The sequence below is a fragment of the Stegodyphus dumicola genome, chromosome 5 (genome assembly GCF_044657685.1).
Source record: "Stegodyphus dumicola isolate Sdum_Otavi_A_Nest chromosome 5, ASM4465768v1".
Classification (NCBI taxonomy): Eukaryota; Metazoa; Arthropoda; class Arachnida; order Araneae; family Eresidae; genus Stegodyphus; species Stegodyphus dumicola.
Window position 1 is genome coordinate 42,418,101 of NC_140772.1, and position 18,207 is coordinate 42,436,307.

Sequence of the window (18,207 nt, forward strand, 5' to 3'; positions counted from 1 at the left end):
CGTGCCAGAGGATTGTTCCATTCTCTACCGACTGTCACGTATTTGTGCCAGTACTTTGGAACGTTTTTCAAACTATAATTTCTGCCACAAGATGGCACTGTATGTCCATATGGTTTCAGATACATGTAAATTAGACCTTCTACTCGAAATGAGAGAAGCATGACTCACATACACGAGTTTTTGATTATATAAACAAACGGGAAAATAAATGTTTCCGAATGGCGTGATTTATGACGTCTCTTTAAATCGCACTTTATTCGCACGTGGTAGTTGTTTACTGTAAGTAGAGAAGTTTTATTTGCTCTAAAGCGTTGGGTATTTCGGTTTGCAGTTCAGTTTTTAGAAAATAATTAGATCTTGTTAGACGTGAATTCTTTGTTTTTACAGTTGAAATGTCGAAGCGTCGAAAATGTTTAACAGAGCATGAAATAGCAGAAATGATGCAAAATATTTCAGATATTGATTTTGAAATTCTGATATTCTGATATTGATTCTGAAAGATTAACTGAAAGACATTTTCCAAAACTTTGTTCAGAAGAGACTGATAAGAAAATGAGACGACGATGCTTCGTTTGTTCACATTCCCGGAAAAATCCTCCAAAACGGCAAATGAGTTATTACGAGTTCAAGGCATGTAACGTAGGACTGTGTGTAGATCCCTGTTTTCAAATTTTTCATACGAAAAGAGAATTTTAAGTAATATATTTAGTTTTCAGATGTATAATGTTAAAATTCATAAAATGGTGAGTAATTAAAATAAAATGTGTAAAATATGCATTTAAACAAGAAATAAGGTAATTAAAGTATATATATAAAAATAGTTATAAAGCATAAGCCGTTTAAATACTCTATAGAGCATTATTAAACAATGCGTTGATACTTCGGAAATTTCATGGATTCAGGCTTAGTAGCAAAAAAGCCCCCGGCCCTGGAGAGACGCTCGCGTAAGACACTGCCGGCCTCAGCGATAAGCGCGCGTTTTCGCTACCCGGCTCGAAGGGGTTAAGGCCAGAGGTTTAGTCCTCTTGATATTTAAAACGTATTGTAGTTTCAGCAGTTTGCGTACTACCTATGTAACCTTTTAAAAAGACCAATCTTAGTGTTAGGCATTTGTAAACTAATTCAAAGTTAACTTTTAGTTAGGACTAGTTAATTTCCCCTTTCGGAAGATTTGTGTGTCTTGATGCGAAATTTTAAAGCTGTTTTAGGCTGATATATCTCAAAACGTATTGACAAGAAAAGCCATAAATTTTCTAAGAAATTGTTGATGAAGACATTGCCTCTCATGATTCATAGCTTGTAAATTTTTGAATTCGTAATACATATATTAACTGCATAAAGCAAACAAAAATTCTATTAAAATTTCTTCACATAGATATGTAAGGTTTCCCGTTAGCTGTTTAAGTGCACTTGCTTAATCCTTGTAATTCACAGCTTAAAGTCTTCAAACAATACCCTGTATTACTTGAAAGGTTTCAACAGTTACAGTTGTTTAATTCATCAAGTATATCTGGAATGCATTTAGTTAACTTATTTTCAGATTAATGTATTATCCCAATAACAAGAGGCCTCAATATTTGTCCCTCATCACATATAACTCAGTATCAGTGATTATAAGGATGTGCCTCATGAAAAGGAAGGAGAACAGAAGAAACATAATCAAAATAACGAATATTATAGGAAAAATAAGCGTTATTAGCTTCCATGTTGAAAGCTACTCTCCAAAACGTACAGGCAAATAATCATTTAGATAACTCTTCATACATACTGTATCATCAAAAATGCAAGAGTACACATACAGTTTATTTCAAGCACAAATGCTGAAAATTTATAACTACAAATAACTGCAATCTGAGGACAACAGCTGTTAACCCTACGGCAAAGCAGTGGTGTGTTGTCTGCTCTTAACTATTGACTAACTAATCTTAATCACTAAGGGGGGGGAGATATCAAAACCGCAGACTATTTGCCGTTTGGCTAGGTGGGAGGACTAGACCGTCAATCTCGGAACACCTGCTATTGTTAGCTGGGTGAGTTCAATATATGCAGGTGAGAGGAATAGAAAGGAAAGGTTCCGGAATGGTTTCCAACGGAAATAATTAGATCGTGGAATGGCTTTCAGTGGGTAAGTGGGTACTAGGGAAAAAAGGGATATGTTCACTGACTTATTCCCGAACCGTGGAAGGAGTTTCACTGCTTATTTTATTATTTATGCTCCAGGTTTTATTGAATATTTGTAACTGTAAAGTTTTTATTTACTTAAGGTATTGTAGAAAATTGTAACTTTAAAAAAAAAGGGGGTAGACAATCAATAAGAATAATAAATAATACACTTACTAACGAAACGCTTAGCTACCCTCACAAAGCAGGAGCACGTTCATAGTAAGCGCTTAGTCCCGGAACGACTGAATTCCCTATACTCAAAATCCCTTTTCCTTTCTCCTCTTAGCTCATCCTTACTTTCACGTACCATACCTACAAATCTTGGACTCTTCCAGCAAACAATAGAATTCGTTCCGGGAGTGAGCGCCTACAGGTGGGAGGTTATTCTCAAGCTTACAAGCTATTAGGTCATAACCTCAGTACTATCCTAAATGATAACTTTGTTTGCTCTTTAAACTTGACACCGTTCTCATTCTAGAATGATGGAAGAAATAGAAGGTACAAAGAAGAATTAATGTAAAAGTATCATGTTAGCTAAAGTAAATTTCATAAGCAGACAAAATTTTACGAAAAGTGAGCTAATACATACTTACAATCACTGATACTAGTTAGCATTTGCAATAAAAATAATTCAATTCTGAACCTTTGAAAACGCAGAATTTACACTCAATTAAAATATTTTAAAGTACTTTTTAAGTTTTTTTTTTATTGAGTATTTTTAAGATCTCGAGAAAAATTTTCTAAGCTCTGCAAATTTTAAATTAACTTCACTGGACTAAAAGGAATTATTTTAAGAACCTAAAAATATTCTCTTGAAGCATGTGAATTTCTGATGACGTACTATTAGCCCGAATTTATGAATTATTTAACTCTTTGAAAACCGAAGTTTTCTCTAATCTGTATGCATAAAATACCGAATCGTCCGAAAAGGTTTTCGAGAGTCACAGCAATTTTTTCTCTTCCCCATCCATTAACGCACAAAGAAGAGTGAAGATTTCAAATGTCATACTGTCTACTTCCTAACAAATAAAGATAAGAAACCATAAATAAATCCTTTTAGGACAAGCTGTCTGCAATAAACTGATACAATGCATTTCGGGAAACTGCACCTGCTACTGCATACTTTAGGGGAGGGAAGAAAACAACATCGGAATTTCGGCCGTTTTGGGCGGTTGTGGTCGTTTGAATGAAAGGCCGCCTGGGCCATTATGGTCTTCAAAGAGTTAAAAGAATCTGCTTTTGAAATTATTTTCTTGCAATAAATATCAGAAACAATAGCACTTTCATACCTCCGCTTTTAGTCTTTCGGTGGCAATTTCTTCTGCATTTGGTTTTGTTTCGTCGCCATTTTCCTTTGTGACATTTTTAAGCAAACGTTTAATTTTGTTCAGAATACTTTCGACCTGAGTGAGTAAAATATAAAAAAACTGGAGTTAATAATAGGGATTAAAGTTAAAACTTACATATCATGCAGCATTTAGCTGATAATATTTAACATCAAGTAGGCCCCAATTTGTGTTCGATTGGTTAAGATCGCTGAATGCTGGTAGTTCAGCCCGGATCCTAACCCTGTTGAACGAGCAGGGTGCATAGTGGTATTTCCTGGTTTTCTCTATGTGTAGCGTAAATATGAGATAGTTTTTCTAAGAAATTTCTCCATGAATGCATAAGCAGATAACCCTGCTTTGCCACGTTCTGATAAACTAACTGAACTAAATCTAACCTTAATATCAAGCGCTCACAAATATTGATGGAGAACGCTTTATGGCTTTCAGTCTCAAAGAAACTACCTTTAAAGCATAGAGCTAGTAGGTAGAGCTAATAAAGTCTACTGATTGAACTATTCTGGGTTCCTAGGCACAGTGCTCTTTCAGGGGCCTTCAAAGCCTACTTTTCTTGCTTTTATAACGGAAAAAACAGTGGGAAAGTATGAAATATGTTTATGGGAGAGTATAACATAATTCTGCAACTCTTTAAAACATGGTGTCCTAGGTATGAGCCTTGTATGCTGTCAGGTGTTAATTATGGCTTAGTAATTATATAAACATCAGAATGAACGATGAAAATAGTGTTTCTTTTTAGCAACGACCTATGAATTACAGAACGAAAATGATTTGACAACAATATAACAAACACTTAGCAACTGCTTTCAGTGAGTGATAATTTAATTTAATGCAATGGTCAGCACGCCAATCAAATTTAATTCAGATAGGGTACTTGGTCCTCAGTTACCCTTAGCTGTTAAATGCCACAACAAACTTGAATTCGCGCCTACCAGTTTTAAATGGTACATCAGGCTAAACATGACAGCGGAAATGAAAATGAACTGGTAGCTCAAAGAAATGTCTCAAATTGCTGCAAATAATGAATGTAAACTATATTAAAAGCTAGCTTTCACATTCAATTTTAACATATTGTCCTGAACTAATTTATATTTTCCTCTGAAGCGAGCTGATTTGAGTATAAAATCATATGAAGATGAAAAATATTTTTTTTTAAGAATTTATAATAATATACAGTGTTAAATAATAAGAAAGATTTAAATACCAGAATAATTAAAAAGAACTACTGTACCAAAACTGCGTTTCCAGCTTCTAGACCATTTTCTGCGGCTTTTAGCAACATGTTTATGCGCTTAGAAATATCACCGTTTCCTTTGTTTAAATGGTATTCTACCTGCATCAGAATATGTGTTCTCAAATTCAGACATTGGCACATTCGGAGATCAACTAATGGAATTCTGAAGTTTCTGCAATGAACCGAAATAGATTAAAATAAGAAAATTAATGACAATATCTTAAATCACATAAGGACTTTCATGCACGCGCTGTATATATTAAATGTAATATTTATTTGTTTTTATATCTGTTATTGCGTTAACAATTTACGCTGCTTACGTTTAAGTTAGCGTAACTTGAAAGCACTTTTGCAGCATATCATAAAATTGTTACAGTGCAATTGTAATGTACTTTTAATAACTTATAATTCGTTTAAAATGTAATAAATTAATTTTTTTTTCATTTCTTTAATTTTATGAATTAATTTAACTTAGAGAATTTCTAGAAATCCTTAAATGATGTGAAATCAGATAAGCAATATAAGAACTTATTGACATCTACGCTTAATATCGTTTGCTAATATCGACGTATGCTTAATATACACTGGTGTGCAAAAATTAAGAACGAGACGGTTTTTTTCAATATAACTTTGTACAAAAGCTTTCCAAATCAACACATTTGATACCGTAAGATCCTCAATAAATAAGGACATGACTAATGTAAGCAACACTTACTAAAAGAGAAATCAGAGGGATAAAAAGTAACTTTATCGAAAAGGTAGCATGGAGCGCAATGCAACTGAAGGCCGAAACATCCCTGTGATGGGTATCCAGCAAGAAACATCCGGTCTTTAATAGGGGATATAATCTTCCCTGACTGCTAGGCAGGTTTCACAGCGTCTGCCCATGCTGAGAATGAGGGTGTCAATGAGTTGTTGAGGCATTGCTGCCCATTCGTCTTGCAGCGCCAATCGAAGCTGCGGAATCGTTACTGGTGGTAAGGTACGAGCTGCCAAGCGTCTGCCTAGAAAATCCCATACATGCTCGATGGGATTGAGATCCGGAGATCGTGCCGGCCAATCCATACGTTCAATATCCTCACTCTCTAAGAGCTGTTCGGCAGCTACTGTGCGATGACATGGTGCATTGTCGTCCATGAAAAGAAACTGCGGACCCATAGCGCCTCTAAAAAGACGCACATATGGAAGAAGAATCTCGTTACAATAACGGGTCCCGTTGACTGAAACTGCGTCGAAGATGTGAAGGTCTGTACGACTACCAAGCATGATGCCTCCCCAAACGAGAACACCGCCACCTCCATACCTGTCCCTTTCAATGATGTTCGAGGGATGATTGCGGCTTCCCCGCTCTCTCCAGATGAGTATGCGATGAGAATCGCTATTCAGAATGAATCTGCTCTCATCTGTAAAGAGTACTCGTCCCCATTCATTATCTTCCCAATTCCGGTGTTCCCGGCATCACAGAGAACGCCTTCTCCGATGGGCAGGCGTTAGAGGTACACACCGTACAGGGCGTCGTGCAAACAGACCACCACCGTGCAGTCTTCTGGCCACGGTAAAACGCGATATCGATCGTCCAGTCGCCTGTGTCGTGTGTCTAGCGATTTCTCCCGTTGTCTGCCGTCTGTTTCTTCTGGCCTATAAGGCAATATACCGGTCATCTGCGGCAGTGGTTCCTCGTGGACGACCACTACTAAACCCCCGAATAGCTGTTCCTGTAGTTTGAAATTGTCTCCAAAGTCGTGAAACGATGCTGTGAGCAATTCCGAACTCTGCAGCCACACTTGTCACACTGCGGCCTTCCTCCAACTTCCCAATGATTCGACCTCGGGTAAAAGCATCCAGATGTCGTCTAACAGATTGATTATTCGCCATTTCTCGCTGAGGCAGCAACTCGGTGTGATTTTAACTGCTATACGGCGTGTAATCTCTCTGCCAGAAATACTGATCTTACACCGACAACATGCTTTATACTACTCAGACACTCCCCCATTACGTCTACCTGCATATCTGCGCATGTGCTACCGTACATCACCTTACTTAATCTCCTGATTGGTCTTTCTGTTCGCTCTGCCTCTTCGTTCAGCTGGTATGCTAATTTTTCGACTTCGTCCTTAATTTTTGCACACCAGTGTAAGAGAAGTTCTAAGTCTTTCCGACTTGGCATTTATGAAAGATAGACGTAGCAGAGGAAATAATTTCACACAATTACTTCAGCAAACTAAAGTAAGGAGAAAGCCTTCGCATTTCAGAGCCTCTTTTACAAGAATCGCAACATTTGTCGATTTCTGTGAGTAAATCTGCAAGGTATAAGTTCAGCCGCTCTCGCTGGCTCTCGGGCATAGAATTAATTACGCTCTTTTTAAGGAATTCTGAATAGAATTTCAAAGGATGAATGCAGAATTCCGAAGGTACTTCTCTCAAAGTTATGCTTCTTTTATCTTTTGATTCCGTTATCTCTAAGTGATTGCACTGGAAAGTGAGGATGTTCTTCTTCAGCAGAGTTTCAGCTTTGGCTCTTAGCTACTCAGAAAAAGAATAAAAAATAATAAATATTCGCAGACGTTATGTAACGAACTGTATAAATTTAATGTCTGATCATTTGCAGTTCTGAACAATTTTCAATGAATGTGGAAAATGTAATACTAAATTAAAAATATCTTACTTCAAGCATTGAATATTCAGGACATACAGCTTCAAGAATGTAAAGGCTAAAGGTGTCTCCAAGCAAAGCACATTTTCTCATTAACATTTGTTCTTCAGGATTAAGACCAGTGGTATGATCCCTCACCAAATCTGAAAGAATGACATTAATTTCGCTTTATGTTTAACTGATATTTTTTTAAACAAATCAAAATCACTATTATTAGGAATAAAAACAGTAAAACCGTGTGCCGTGTTGACGTCACAAAATTTGTATCGATTTATACAAAATTTGTATCGATTTATACATTGTTTTCATGGGGTCATCAAACATCTATACCGTTATACATCAAACATGGCCGTTTCTCCATAACAGCAGTTTTCAACTCTTTGAGATTGATTGGAGGAGATAGACGTCCAAAGAAAAGACACCTGAGGGGATCCCGAAGGTTTTTCATTAGGATTAAAATCGGGGAAATACCTCGGCCACTCCATATGAGAAATACCGTCAGTCTCCAGGGTAGCTGTTAACGATGCTGACTCGACAGGGACGGACATTATCATTCATAAGGAGGAAATCAGAGCCAAATGCTGCAGCGTAGTCTTCAAATGAAATGTAGGATTTCGTCTCGAAAATGCAAAGCCCTTTCCAAGCAGTCTTTAAAGATTTCCAGCTGGATGAGATACCCCGTTCAAATTCCTATCCACACGAAGATACAGCTACCTCTGTAAGCGTATTGTCCGACTATATTCTGAGTCATATTCCGTGGGACATGTTCTCCTACAAAACTTAGGCACTTATCGTCCGATTTAAGAGAAAATTTAGACTTGTCTGAGAGCAGCATGTTGCGTCAATCTGAGACAGTCCTATTGAGAAATTGGTGATACTACTTTAATCTTGCTTCTCTGAATTGGACGGTTAGTGAAACATAAACATTTGATACTCGGGCGTGTAGTCCCTTCATGCGAAGTTTTGGGGCACAGAACTGCCAGATATTGTCTTACTAAGTGATGCGACAACCATGGATGTGACAACTCTGGAAGTTGCTTTTCGATTCCGCCTGGCTATTATAAATGGCAATAAATCGATTATATCAGCCGGAGTGGTAACCCTTTGTCAATCGGACACAGATATGGACGACTGTCTGACTTGTTTCAAATTATTTCCACTTTACAGAAATTACCGAATGATAAATACCAAAGAAAACAACGACTTCTTTAATGTTCTTTAACTCTTTCGCATCGAGAGAGGGCAAAATCTCAATTCCCCAAACATCGAAAACGCCCGTATCTAAGAATTTCTCTTGGAATGCTTTTCCTTCCCCCATGAGAAGTTGAATACTACAGCGCTACAATAGCCTTACTTAAGTAAAGCAAGAACTTTTTTCTTCGACGCTTTGACACTGTGTGAAGTTCCCCCTTGGGACGGGATTGCAACTTCGGGCATCAAAAGCTAAACACTGACAGTAAACAAAGGAAAGGAGGGAACAAAGGAAACAATGAAGCTACTTTTAGCTTCAAAAGAATGATTGACATGTGATTTAACAAAACCTGAAAGCAATGAGTAATGCAGTAACGTGATGGGGTAAAGCACTGGGTAGGAAATTATTCAGGCGTTTCGGGCGTCCAGCCGATGTCTGAATGCTCGGGCGTTTGGGGCGACTTCGATGCGAAAGAGTTAATGACTATCCTGTTTCAATGCTTCCGAAAACACGCCAACTCTTACTATCTGTCTGTCTTCTTTTAGTTATAAGAGCACGAATATTGCAAATATTATGCCACGAAAGTTATAAATATTTTGTATCAATATTTAAATGAACTGCTTCGAACCCTTCGGAATACTTACATGACTGCATGTGAACATATGTTCGGACAATCAATTGTGATTAGCTGTATGGAATTTGCATATTGCTGTCTGCATCTACAATGATTTTCAGCCCTTTCTGCTACACTTTCCAAAATTGATACTTTTAACTTCATGCTTAACTTTTGGAAATCATTGTATTTCTGGATTGTTCATAATTTTCGTGTTGATCCGTTAGATTATTTCCTCTCTATAAAAATGCTGAGATCATTTAAATGTTTCATATTTAAAATAAAAATACTAAAATGAATTAAAATATAGTCATTATACAACCTTATCTAAACACGAAAGTCACACTAATAATAAATGAAGATTTATGATTTAGCTTATAAAATTACACAAAAAATGCATGTTGTAAGACCTATCTCTATTTTCCCACATACACTAATTTAGATTCTGCAATAAACCTGGCGAATTCTTGCACAGGCGTGAATTAAATACCAGCAACAGAAGAAGGCTGCAAAATAACCCTTTATTAAATCAAACTAATTTAACAGAAAGCACGGACTTCGGGCGTTACAAAACACCGTTCACTTGCGGCAGTAACTAAACGTAGACACTATAATACAAATCAAATCTGAAAAATAAACGAGTGCAAGAACGCACTTCAAAATTACGCCTAAGAGTTGGACTCACAGAAATCTAACTGGCGGGCTACTAAACTGATGAGGCCAAGAGGCTTACTAGCGTGACCGCGAAATAGCGACGAAACTTGCGCTTGGCTAGCGAAACATGCTCTGAATAAACTGAGATAAACATACGTTAAAATAGCATTTCAATAACTAAATTTACATCCTGGCGAGAGAATGTGAGGGGAAGTTGAGAAGTTGAGAACAGGAAAACTTAAAATAAATTTGTTAAGCAAAATAAGGAAAACCCTACAATGTTAAAAATATACGAACTGAACACACATAAAATAATTTAATCTTAATTTAATTCTTAGGTCATGATTATCAACAGTTAATTATCAACAGTTAACTCCTCTTTAATAACTGATCTCATAACTTATATTTTATTGTGATTAGTACCCTTCTTCTCTAACTAGTTGACAGTCACTAATTAAAATGTATTTTACAGTTACTCAGATTAAGTTTAAGAACATAATATGGATAATAATTCGAATAACTTCAATTTAACAGAATCTGGTAACATACGAATAAAAGAATTAACATTTTATCTTCTTAAGAGGACAAATACAATTAACATTTTGAAATTTAAGATTTACTTGGTAACTCTCAAAGACGACATAATCTCTTCATGTAAGTTATCAATTTCATATGAGTTTTCAGAATAAGGTATTAAACTCAGATAATATAAATAAAATTCAAGGCCGATATGTTCATCATAACATTTTATTGTATTTTAGAAAGTTATGAATGAAAATCTTTCAGTAGCCAGCTCGAAGGAGTAACATCGTACAGAACATCATGATTCATTAGTGAGTATTAAACTGAAACAGTGCGAAATAAATCACCTATCAAGTACAGATTTACAAGTGTGAAATGACTGCAGCTACATATCGACTCCGCTTGCGAAATGTAAGCAAATCATTATTGCGTGTACCCATTGTCGCAGGTGATAACTTTTTTTTTTTTACATGGCTCAGAATAAACAGAAAGAAACTTCATAACATTTGAAGCTTCGTGTACTCATTATATTCCCCTAAATATTTAGAAAACTAGTTTCAGTTGCCTCTGTAGATGTAATATTATCTTGAAGTCTTAAATGACATACCAGAATCTAAAATTCCTTTTAAACATCGAGGTTTCCTACTCTTTCCAGTAACCACTGGTGTCTTTGTAACTGGTGCATCCATATTGCACGTTACTACACAGTAACTCGTTCTTTTAATTTCTCAAACCAACGGCTATTTCACATTTGAACCTTAATGTGTGCTTCGGTAATGCTCTGTAAAATAGATAAGTTTCATCTGTATTATAAACTATGTGTGGCTTGTATTCTTTTAGAAGCCCGAGGAAAACGCCTTTTATCCATTTCTCACCAGAGTAATGATCCGCCTCTTGCTTCTTACCATGTAGTTTCCGATAAACAACGTTATTTACCTCTTTTCATCTCGCAAAATCATCCATCAGTTGGTACAAATTTTTTTTTAGCATTTTAGCGAATACCTCCTAGCTCCTTTTCTGCTAGGTCTAGAAGTTAGAACATTTTTAATCTCTTATCTCAAAACCATTCTAGAAGAGCGGTTTCAATGTATCTCTATTTTCTACGCGTTTTGCTTTTTCTTGAAATATTTTCATTTTTCACTAGCTCTTTATTATATTTTTTCTTTGTTTAACTAAACTGCACAGTTCTTTGGAAAATCAAGAGCTGCTTCTCTTTGGCTGCATTTACCAAATGCATCAATTTAGCCTCTTCTTTCAGACTTAAAAAATTTCGTTTAGGCATTTTCGTTATGTTATAAGTCACGCATATAGCAAACAAAAATGTTTCTTCCAGTAATTTGTTCAAATCTAAAATTCCCGTTTCTTGGCAACAAGAAAAAAGATTGCATCTTTGTCTGTCAAGTCGACTTGTCACTTCATAGTTATAGACGTAACTTACGCTTTCTTTTCTGTTTTCTTCAGCCTACAACGATCATTCTTCTTTTCCAATCAAAAACGTATAATGTACGATAACGCAAAGAAACATTTCATGACGTTCTCTGAAAACATCCTTCAAACTTGATGTGTGTATGAATGCCATCCTCTATCATTTGGTGTTCGAGAAAGGGAACCAGTGCTCACTTCAGCATCATCTTGAGAAACAATCATTTATAATCAAAGTGCTTCTTTTCAAGCCTCTAGAAGCCAGCTTTTGCTAATCATAAGATAAAGGTATTCTGTTGCTGCCAGCTCTAGTCAAAGAGATTTGCAATCAGTGTTTGACAGGAACTAGGGAAGTGTATCTATCCAACACTCCAAGGGGTCTTGTTTCTAACAACACTGACAGACGAAGTATCTGGTAAATGGGTTTTATTCAAGCACTACATAACTGAAAGATACTACAAACAGCCTTTATCAGCCACAAAGATTTTATTCTGCATCTGAATAATCAGACTTTTTCCAGTTTGAGTTTCATAACCGGGGAAGATGAGTTTAATACGCCAGAGGAAAAGAAAAGTTTTGGTGAGCAAGTTGGCAACATAGATGTTAACCTTGAACCGTTAGCTTTCTCCTCGCGGTCGTTCGGCATTTCAACGTTGATTCTGGTCAGAGTAGGTCGTGTTTAAAATGGCTGCGCCGGTTCAGAATCCCGCCAAATGCGAAGTGCGCTCAATCATACGTTTTCTTCATGCAAAAGGTCAGCGACCAGTAGATATTCACAAAGAAATTGTTTCTGTTTATGGGAACATTATGAATCGACAAAATGTAACGAAATGGTGTCGTCATTTCTGTGAAGGTAGGACCATGACGAACAAAGAACAGGTCGACCATCTGTGATCTCTGATGCCCTTCTTCAGAGAACAGAGAACGCAATTCGTGCGAACAGACGTCTCAAATTGAACGAATTGTATCAGATCATACCGGAAGTGTCAATGATAACTCTTTATGAAGTTGTGACTGTCAAGTTAGGGTACAGGAAATTGTGTGCGCGCTGGGTTCCAATAGGCCGCGACCTTCTATGACTGTGGGATACAAAAGCTTGTGCACTGACTTAACAAATGTTTGGATAACGGGGGTGATTATGTCAAAAAATAATAAATAATCCAGTTAATAAGCGGTAACTGACATTTTCTAAATAAATCATTTTTTTAAGGAATGCGAGGCATTGTACCTTTACTTTTCGAAATCCCTCGTACATTCGTTTAGGTTTCTGGAAATTTGAATGCAATAAGCGACTGATTTTAATAACCAGTGAGTTTAATAAGCAGAGGACAGTGTATTGAAAATAAATTTTGATTAAACGAATTTTAGAGCAGATTTTTGTAACAATATGTCACGATAATTTAAAATATACATTCAAAAATCTGTGTTTTAACATTTTATTTGCTTTAAAAAATTCTGCAAGACAGATATAATTTATGGCTGAGCAACGCAATATAAGATTATCAGAAAATGCTTATAAATCTACCTTAGAATTTCTTGAGAGTATAAAAATCATATATTGAAACTTGGGACACATGCAACCAGTTAACAAGTGAGTCAAAAGAAATAAATGTATAATTTTGGATGGAAAATATTAAGGGTACCTAACTTGTTAACTTGAAAATTTACTTTTTAAAACATTTTCTTCATAAATCTTTAATAAATATGTTTCCTTAGTAAGTTTTTGTTTTTATTAATTTCTTATAAGTGCTATGTATACAGTTAGGAAGCATATGTTCACAGTTTTTTGAGTTCCTCGTAAGCATAAATGAGTAGTCCTACGATTCCTATTTAGACGCATAAAATTTATATTTCTACCATATTTCTATATTTTTACTACGGTTCCGTCAGCATTTCTCTACCGTAATGTCTTGCTTTTATGATATTTCACTTTTACTTTTTTTAACATGATGTGCTTGTTATTACAACGCTTCCCCTTTGCATTGTATTGTTTTGCTTTTCATTGTAAAGTCTATATACATCTATATTTTCCTCTGGCGTTAACTTTTTTCTTCTTGTTTTATTCTCCGCTTCTTAACCGAGTTTGAAACCTGAGAAGTATTTAGCCAAAAAAACTCCCTTTTGAACACTTTGAATTTAACGTGCCACTTAATTTTTATTCTTTCAAGTAATCTGAACATTTTCTTTTGTTTTATTTTTTAAGGAAAAAAAATACAGGACATACTGTGAAATGTCATACCTTATCAAGACAATATTTTTATATTAGACTCACATTAATATTCGAATATTTTTAAAATTATAATCCAACATTTAGTTACCTAAAAGATGAGTAGGCAATTTAATTGACCATAATCCTTCAGTATCTAAAATATCACAAACTTTCTGTAAAGATATAAAAATGAATTAATTCATAAAGAAAATAAATGACCAAAATTGAGATATATAAATACTAAATAGCAATAATTTTCTATCTTTGACTATAATCTATCTTTTTAGTATCCGAATTAGCTAATAACTGTGGGATATTAATAAAGACCTTGTAAGGCATTTTTCCCGCCGTCTTAGCATGCCTTCGTGGTGTAATGGTCAGCACGCTCGGCGCGTATTAGAGAGGCCCGAGGTTCAAGTCCTGGCGAGAGAATTGCTCATTTTTCCTGTCTCTTGCTTCTAAATAACCCAATGACTCTACAACCTTTGTGTTTCAGAATGATCGTTTTGAATATAAAGATGATTAATGGATGAAGCTTTGGAACATTATAGTGTTATATGCAGTCCAGTATGGCGATGGCTTGGTTTTGGCAGCATGGGGAATTTCGCGCGTTCCATATGTAAAATTCAGTTTACTTCACTAAAGATGTGCCATTTCACAACTTTCTAACATTTCCTTGATACGAGTAATAATGATGATAACTCTCGAACTTTTTAATACATTTTAAGGACGTGACATGGCGGGTCAGGGCAAGAGAAAAGTGAGAACATAAGAAAATATTCTACTGTTGTAGGTAATTTACGTTATGACTCTTGTTTGCTAACACTAATAGACTGAATTCTACTAGTTCTTGTACAGATAGCTGAAGTAGATCAAATTGAACGGAGGGCAGATAATTTATTTAAGTGATTTCTGATAATAAGCAGCATTTGAAAATTAGATAAATTTAACTAATTAACCATTAATTAGTCAATATATAATAGTCAAATCTCTATAAATTACTTTTAAATTTAACACCAATCTAATCACGCAAGTGAATTCAAGAAAACTGACATCGATGAATTGGCAAATCATCGATGCATTAAATGAGACTAAGTTTTATGAGTTATCTTTTCTGAATTCGGTAAACCTCTTTCGGGTAAAACCATATCATAAAACTCATAGGAAGCGAAATAATTCCTTTGTTCTGAACATGCGTTTTAATCTGACTTTATCTAGGCTTGTAATGACCACTCGATTTTACCATATCATAACCTCTGTTTTACAGACATTGTGCATATTGCATAACTTCAGTTCCATAACGCATTTTTATAACACTGAATTACACTTAATAGGATGATTTTTTTTTGTTTTTGTTATTTACACAAGACCTTTGAGAAGAATGCACATCCTCCATGCATTTTTAACAGGGATTGGTGTCTGAAATGAAAAACTTAGTTTTACTAAACAGTGTGTCACAGCAGTTCAAAAAGAAAGAATATTCAAACTGTACACACAAATTAACAATTAATTTAACAAAATTATCCTTGAATGATATTAATCAGTGAGTGATGCAAATTCTCACAACAGCTTCATAAAGGCTGTCAATGTACGTTACAATGATGTTCATTATAGCGACCGTTCCATAATAACCATTGGTGCAAAAATTCTTCAGCTTATTAGCATATACCAGGGGTGGCCAACCTGCGGCTCTTTGAAGGATTATTTGTGGCTCTCGATAAATGTACCCGAGTTCCCTTTTCATTTTTGTGTTATATTTTAAAAAATTATTATCGTTCCGTATACTATGTTTCAAAATGTGTGTGTGTGATTATGGCAAAGCTTTTAGGGCTATCTGCCTAAGGGGAGGGATGCCTTCGTGGAGGACTTTCTAAGGGAAAATGGCTCATATATACGTTACACATGGATAAAACCACGAAAACGCCCATGCAGCCAGCCCGTTCGCGGAATTCGAACCTCAGACTGAACTACCAGTGTTCAGCGAATTTACCGCTCGGCCGCTGGTGGGCCTGTTTCAAAAATGTCTTTTAAATTACTGACAACAAATATGAAAGACTAAGTGCAACGTTGTAACAAATTTCATTTCCGTCCAAGTTAAGAATGATATCACTCATCGAAAACTGCGCGGACGAACATAAACAGTGGTGTAACAGTTCCGTTCGTCGGATTTTCTTCCCCTTCGACTGCCTCGTAAATTATGAGACGTGAATTTATTCGTAGTATGTAACACGTGTTGTTATTGTTTTAATAACACAAAATTTGTATTTTTCTAAATTTATTTATTTCCAGTTCTTTTAAAAATATGAATAGAGAACTGAAATAAAAAAGAAAAATGCGAGCAAGTTTTAATAATGATTGGGAAGAGAATTTCTTTTTTATTGACAATAACGGAAAAGAATTATGTGTTATTTATAATTCTACGGTCAAAAATTATAAAGCTAGCAATTTACGTCGACATTATGAAACCAATCATCCTGAGTTTTCTAATCAGTATCCACCGAATTCCAAATTAAGATCAGATAAACTTGCTTCTTTAAAATCAAATTTAAATACATAACAGTCAGTTTTGATGACCTTTAGAAATCAAGCTAATAATGTGGCTGAAGCCAGTTTTGTTATTGGCATATTGTTACTGGAATATTGCTCGTGCAAAACGCCCGTATGGAGAGGGAGAATTTATTAAAAAACACTTGGAAGATGTACCTAAAAATTTATATCTAAATAATGCAGCATTGCACAAAGTTGTTTCGCAAATTCCCATCTCGAGACACACAACCGAACGACGCATAACTGCAATTAATACATCTCTTGAATATAATTTAAAAAATTATTTGAAGAACTGTATTGCATTCAGCTTAGCCCTTGATGAATCGACAGATATCACAGATCTTCCGCAGTTGGCAGTTTTCATACGTTTTGTTTCACTTGACTTCGTTGTTAAAGAAGAATTATTAGATTTAGTAGCACTTCAAGAGTCAACCCGTGGTGTCGATATTAAAAATACATTAGATTACATAATGAAAACTTTTGATGTGCCTCTTAATAAACTTGTAAGCATTGCAACTGATGGAGCTCCGGCATTGCCGGGTAAAAAAAATCCGTCTTATTGGGCTTTTAAGAGATAATTCTCAAATTCACAATTCATACCGATTCACTGCATAATTCACGGAGAACACCTCGTTACAAAATATTTAAAATATCCTGATGTTATGAAAATAGTGTTACACACTGTAAATTGCATTCGCACCAATGCAAAAAATCATCGACAATTCAAAAATTTCCTTGAAGAATTAAAGGACGAAGAACTTCCAAATGACATTAATTTCTTTTCCATTGTTAGGGGGTTATCTAGATACAATGTATTAAATCGATTTGTAGATTTATTTGATCCGATAACTGCATTTCTAAAAGAAAAGGAAATAACCTATTCAGAATTAGACGATGACGAATGGTTACAAGACTTAATGTCTTTGACTGATGTCATGGAACATTTGCAAACACTGAATTTACAATTGCAGGGGAAAGATAAAATAATATCTTACCTCTCACAGTATATATTTAGTTTCAAACTAAATTATAACTTTTTCAAAAGGACATTAAAAATAAAACATCTTGTCATTTTCCTCGAATTAAAAAAATTTGTTTTAATATTAAAAAAGAAAACTCAACGAGTATATAAAAAAGCTAGAAGGAATATTGACGGAATTCCAAAATAGATTTCAAGACTTGAAATTTTTTAAATCGTCTCTTGATTTTTTTCTGAATCCATTTGAAATTAACATAATTCAAGGTGAATTTTCCATTTCTAATATAAATATGACCCAAAAAGCATCTGGAGAATTAGAATTAATAGAGATTCAAGAAGATCAAGCTCTACAATTAAAATATAAGTCGACGCCGATTACTGAATTTTGGAAATTTGTACCAGAATCAAAGTATCCCGAATTAAAAAAGGCTGCTTGTCGAATTATTTCAATATTCGGAACAACTTACTTGTGTGAATTATTTTATTCCACTTTAAAATTCGTGAAATACAAACACCGATCACTATTAACTAACAAGCATCTCAAAGAATTACTGAGAAGTGCTGTCACCAATTATTCACCAAATTTTAAAGAATTAACAAGAGAAGTAAAATAAATGTGTTTAATTTTTAATATTTAAATTCAATACACATATTTTATACTTTTATTTATATGTTT

At 35.1% G+C, this 18,207-nt stretch overlaps 1 protein-coding gene across 1 annotated transcript in view; it reads right to left on the minus strand.

Annotated features, from left to right (window-relative positions):
* LOC118182478 (adenylate cyclase type 10-like) overlaps nt 1-18,207 on the minus strand; it is a 41,751-nt gene that overhangs the window by 14,983 nt on the left and 8,561 nt on the right. Inside the window, exons 4-7 of the mRNA XM_085817802.1 lie at nt 14,115-14,178; nt 7,406-7,536; nt 7,096-7,263; nt 3,453-3,566 (exon numbers count right to left, since the gene is read on the minus strand). Coding sequence (XP_085673928.1) covers nt 3,453-3,566; nt 7,096-7,263; nt 7,406-7,536; nt 14,115-14,178 — 477 coding nt within the window. The remainder of the gene's footprint in view (nt 1-3,452; nt 3,567-7,095; nt 7,264-7,405; nt 7,537-14,114; nt 14,179-18,207) is intronic.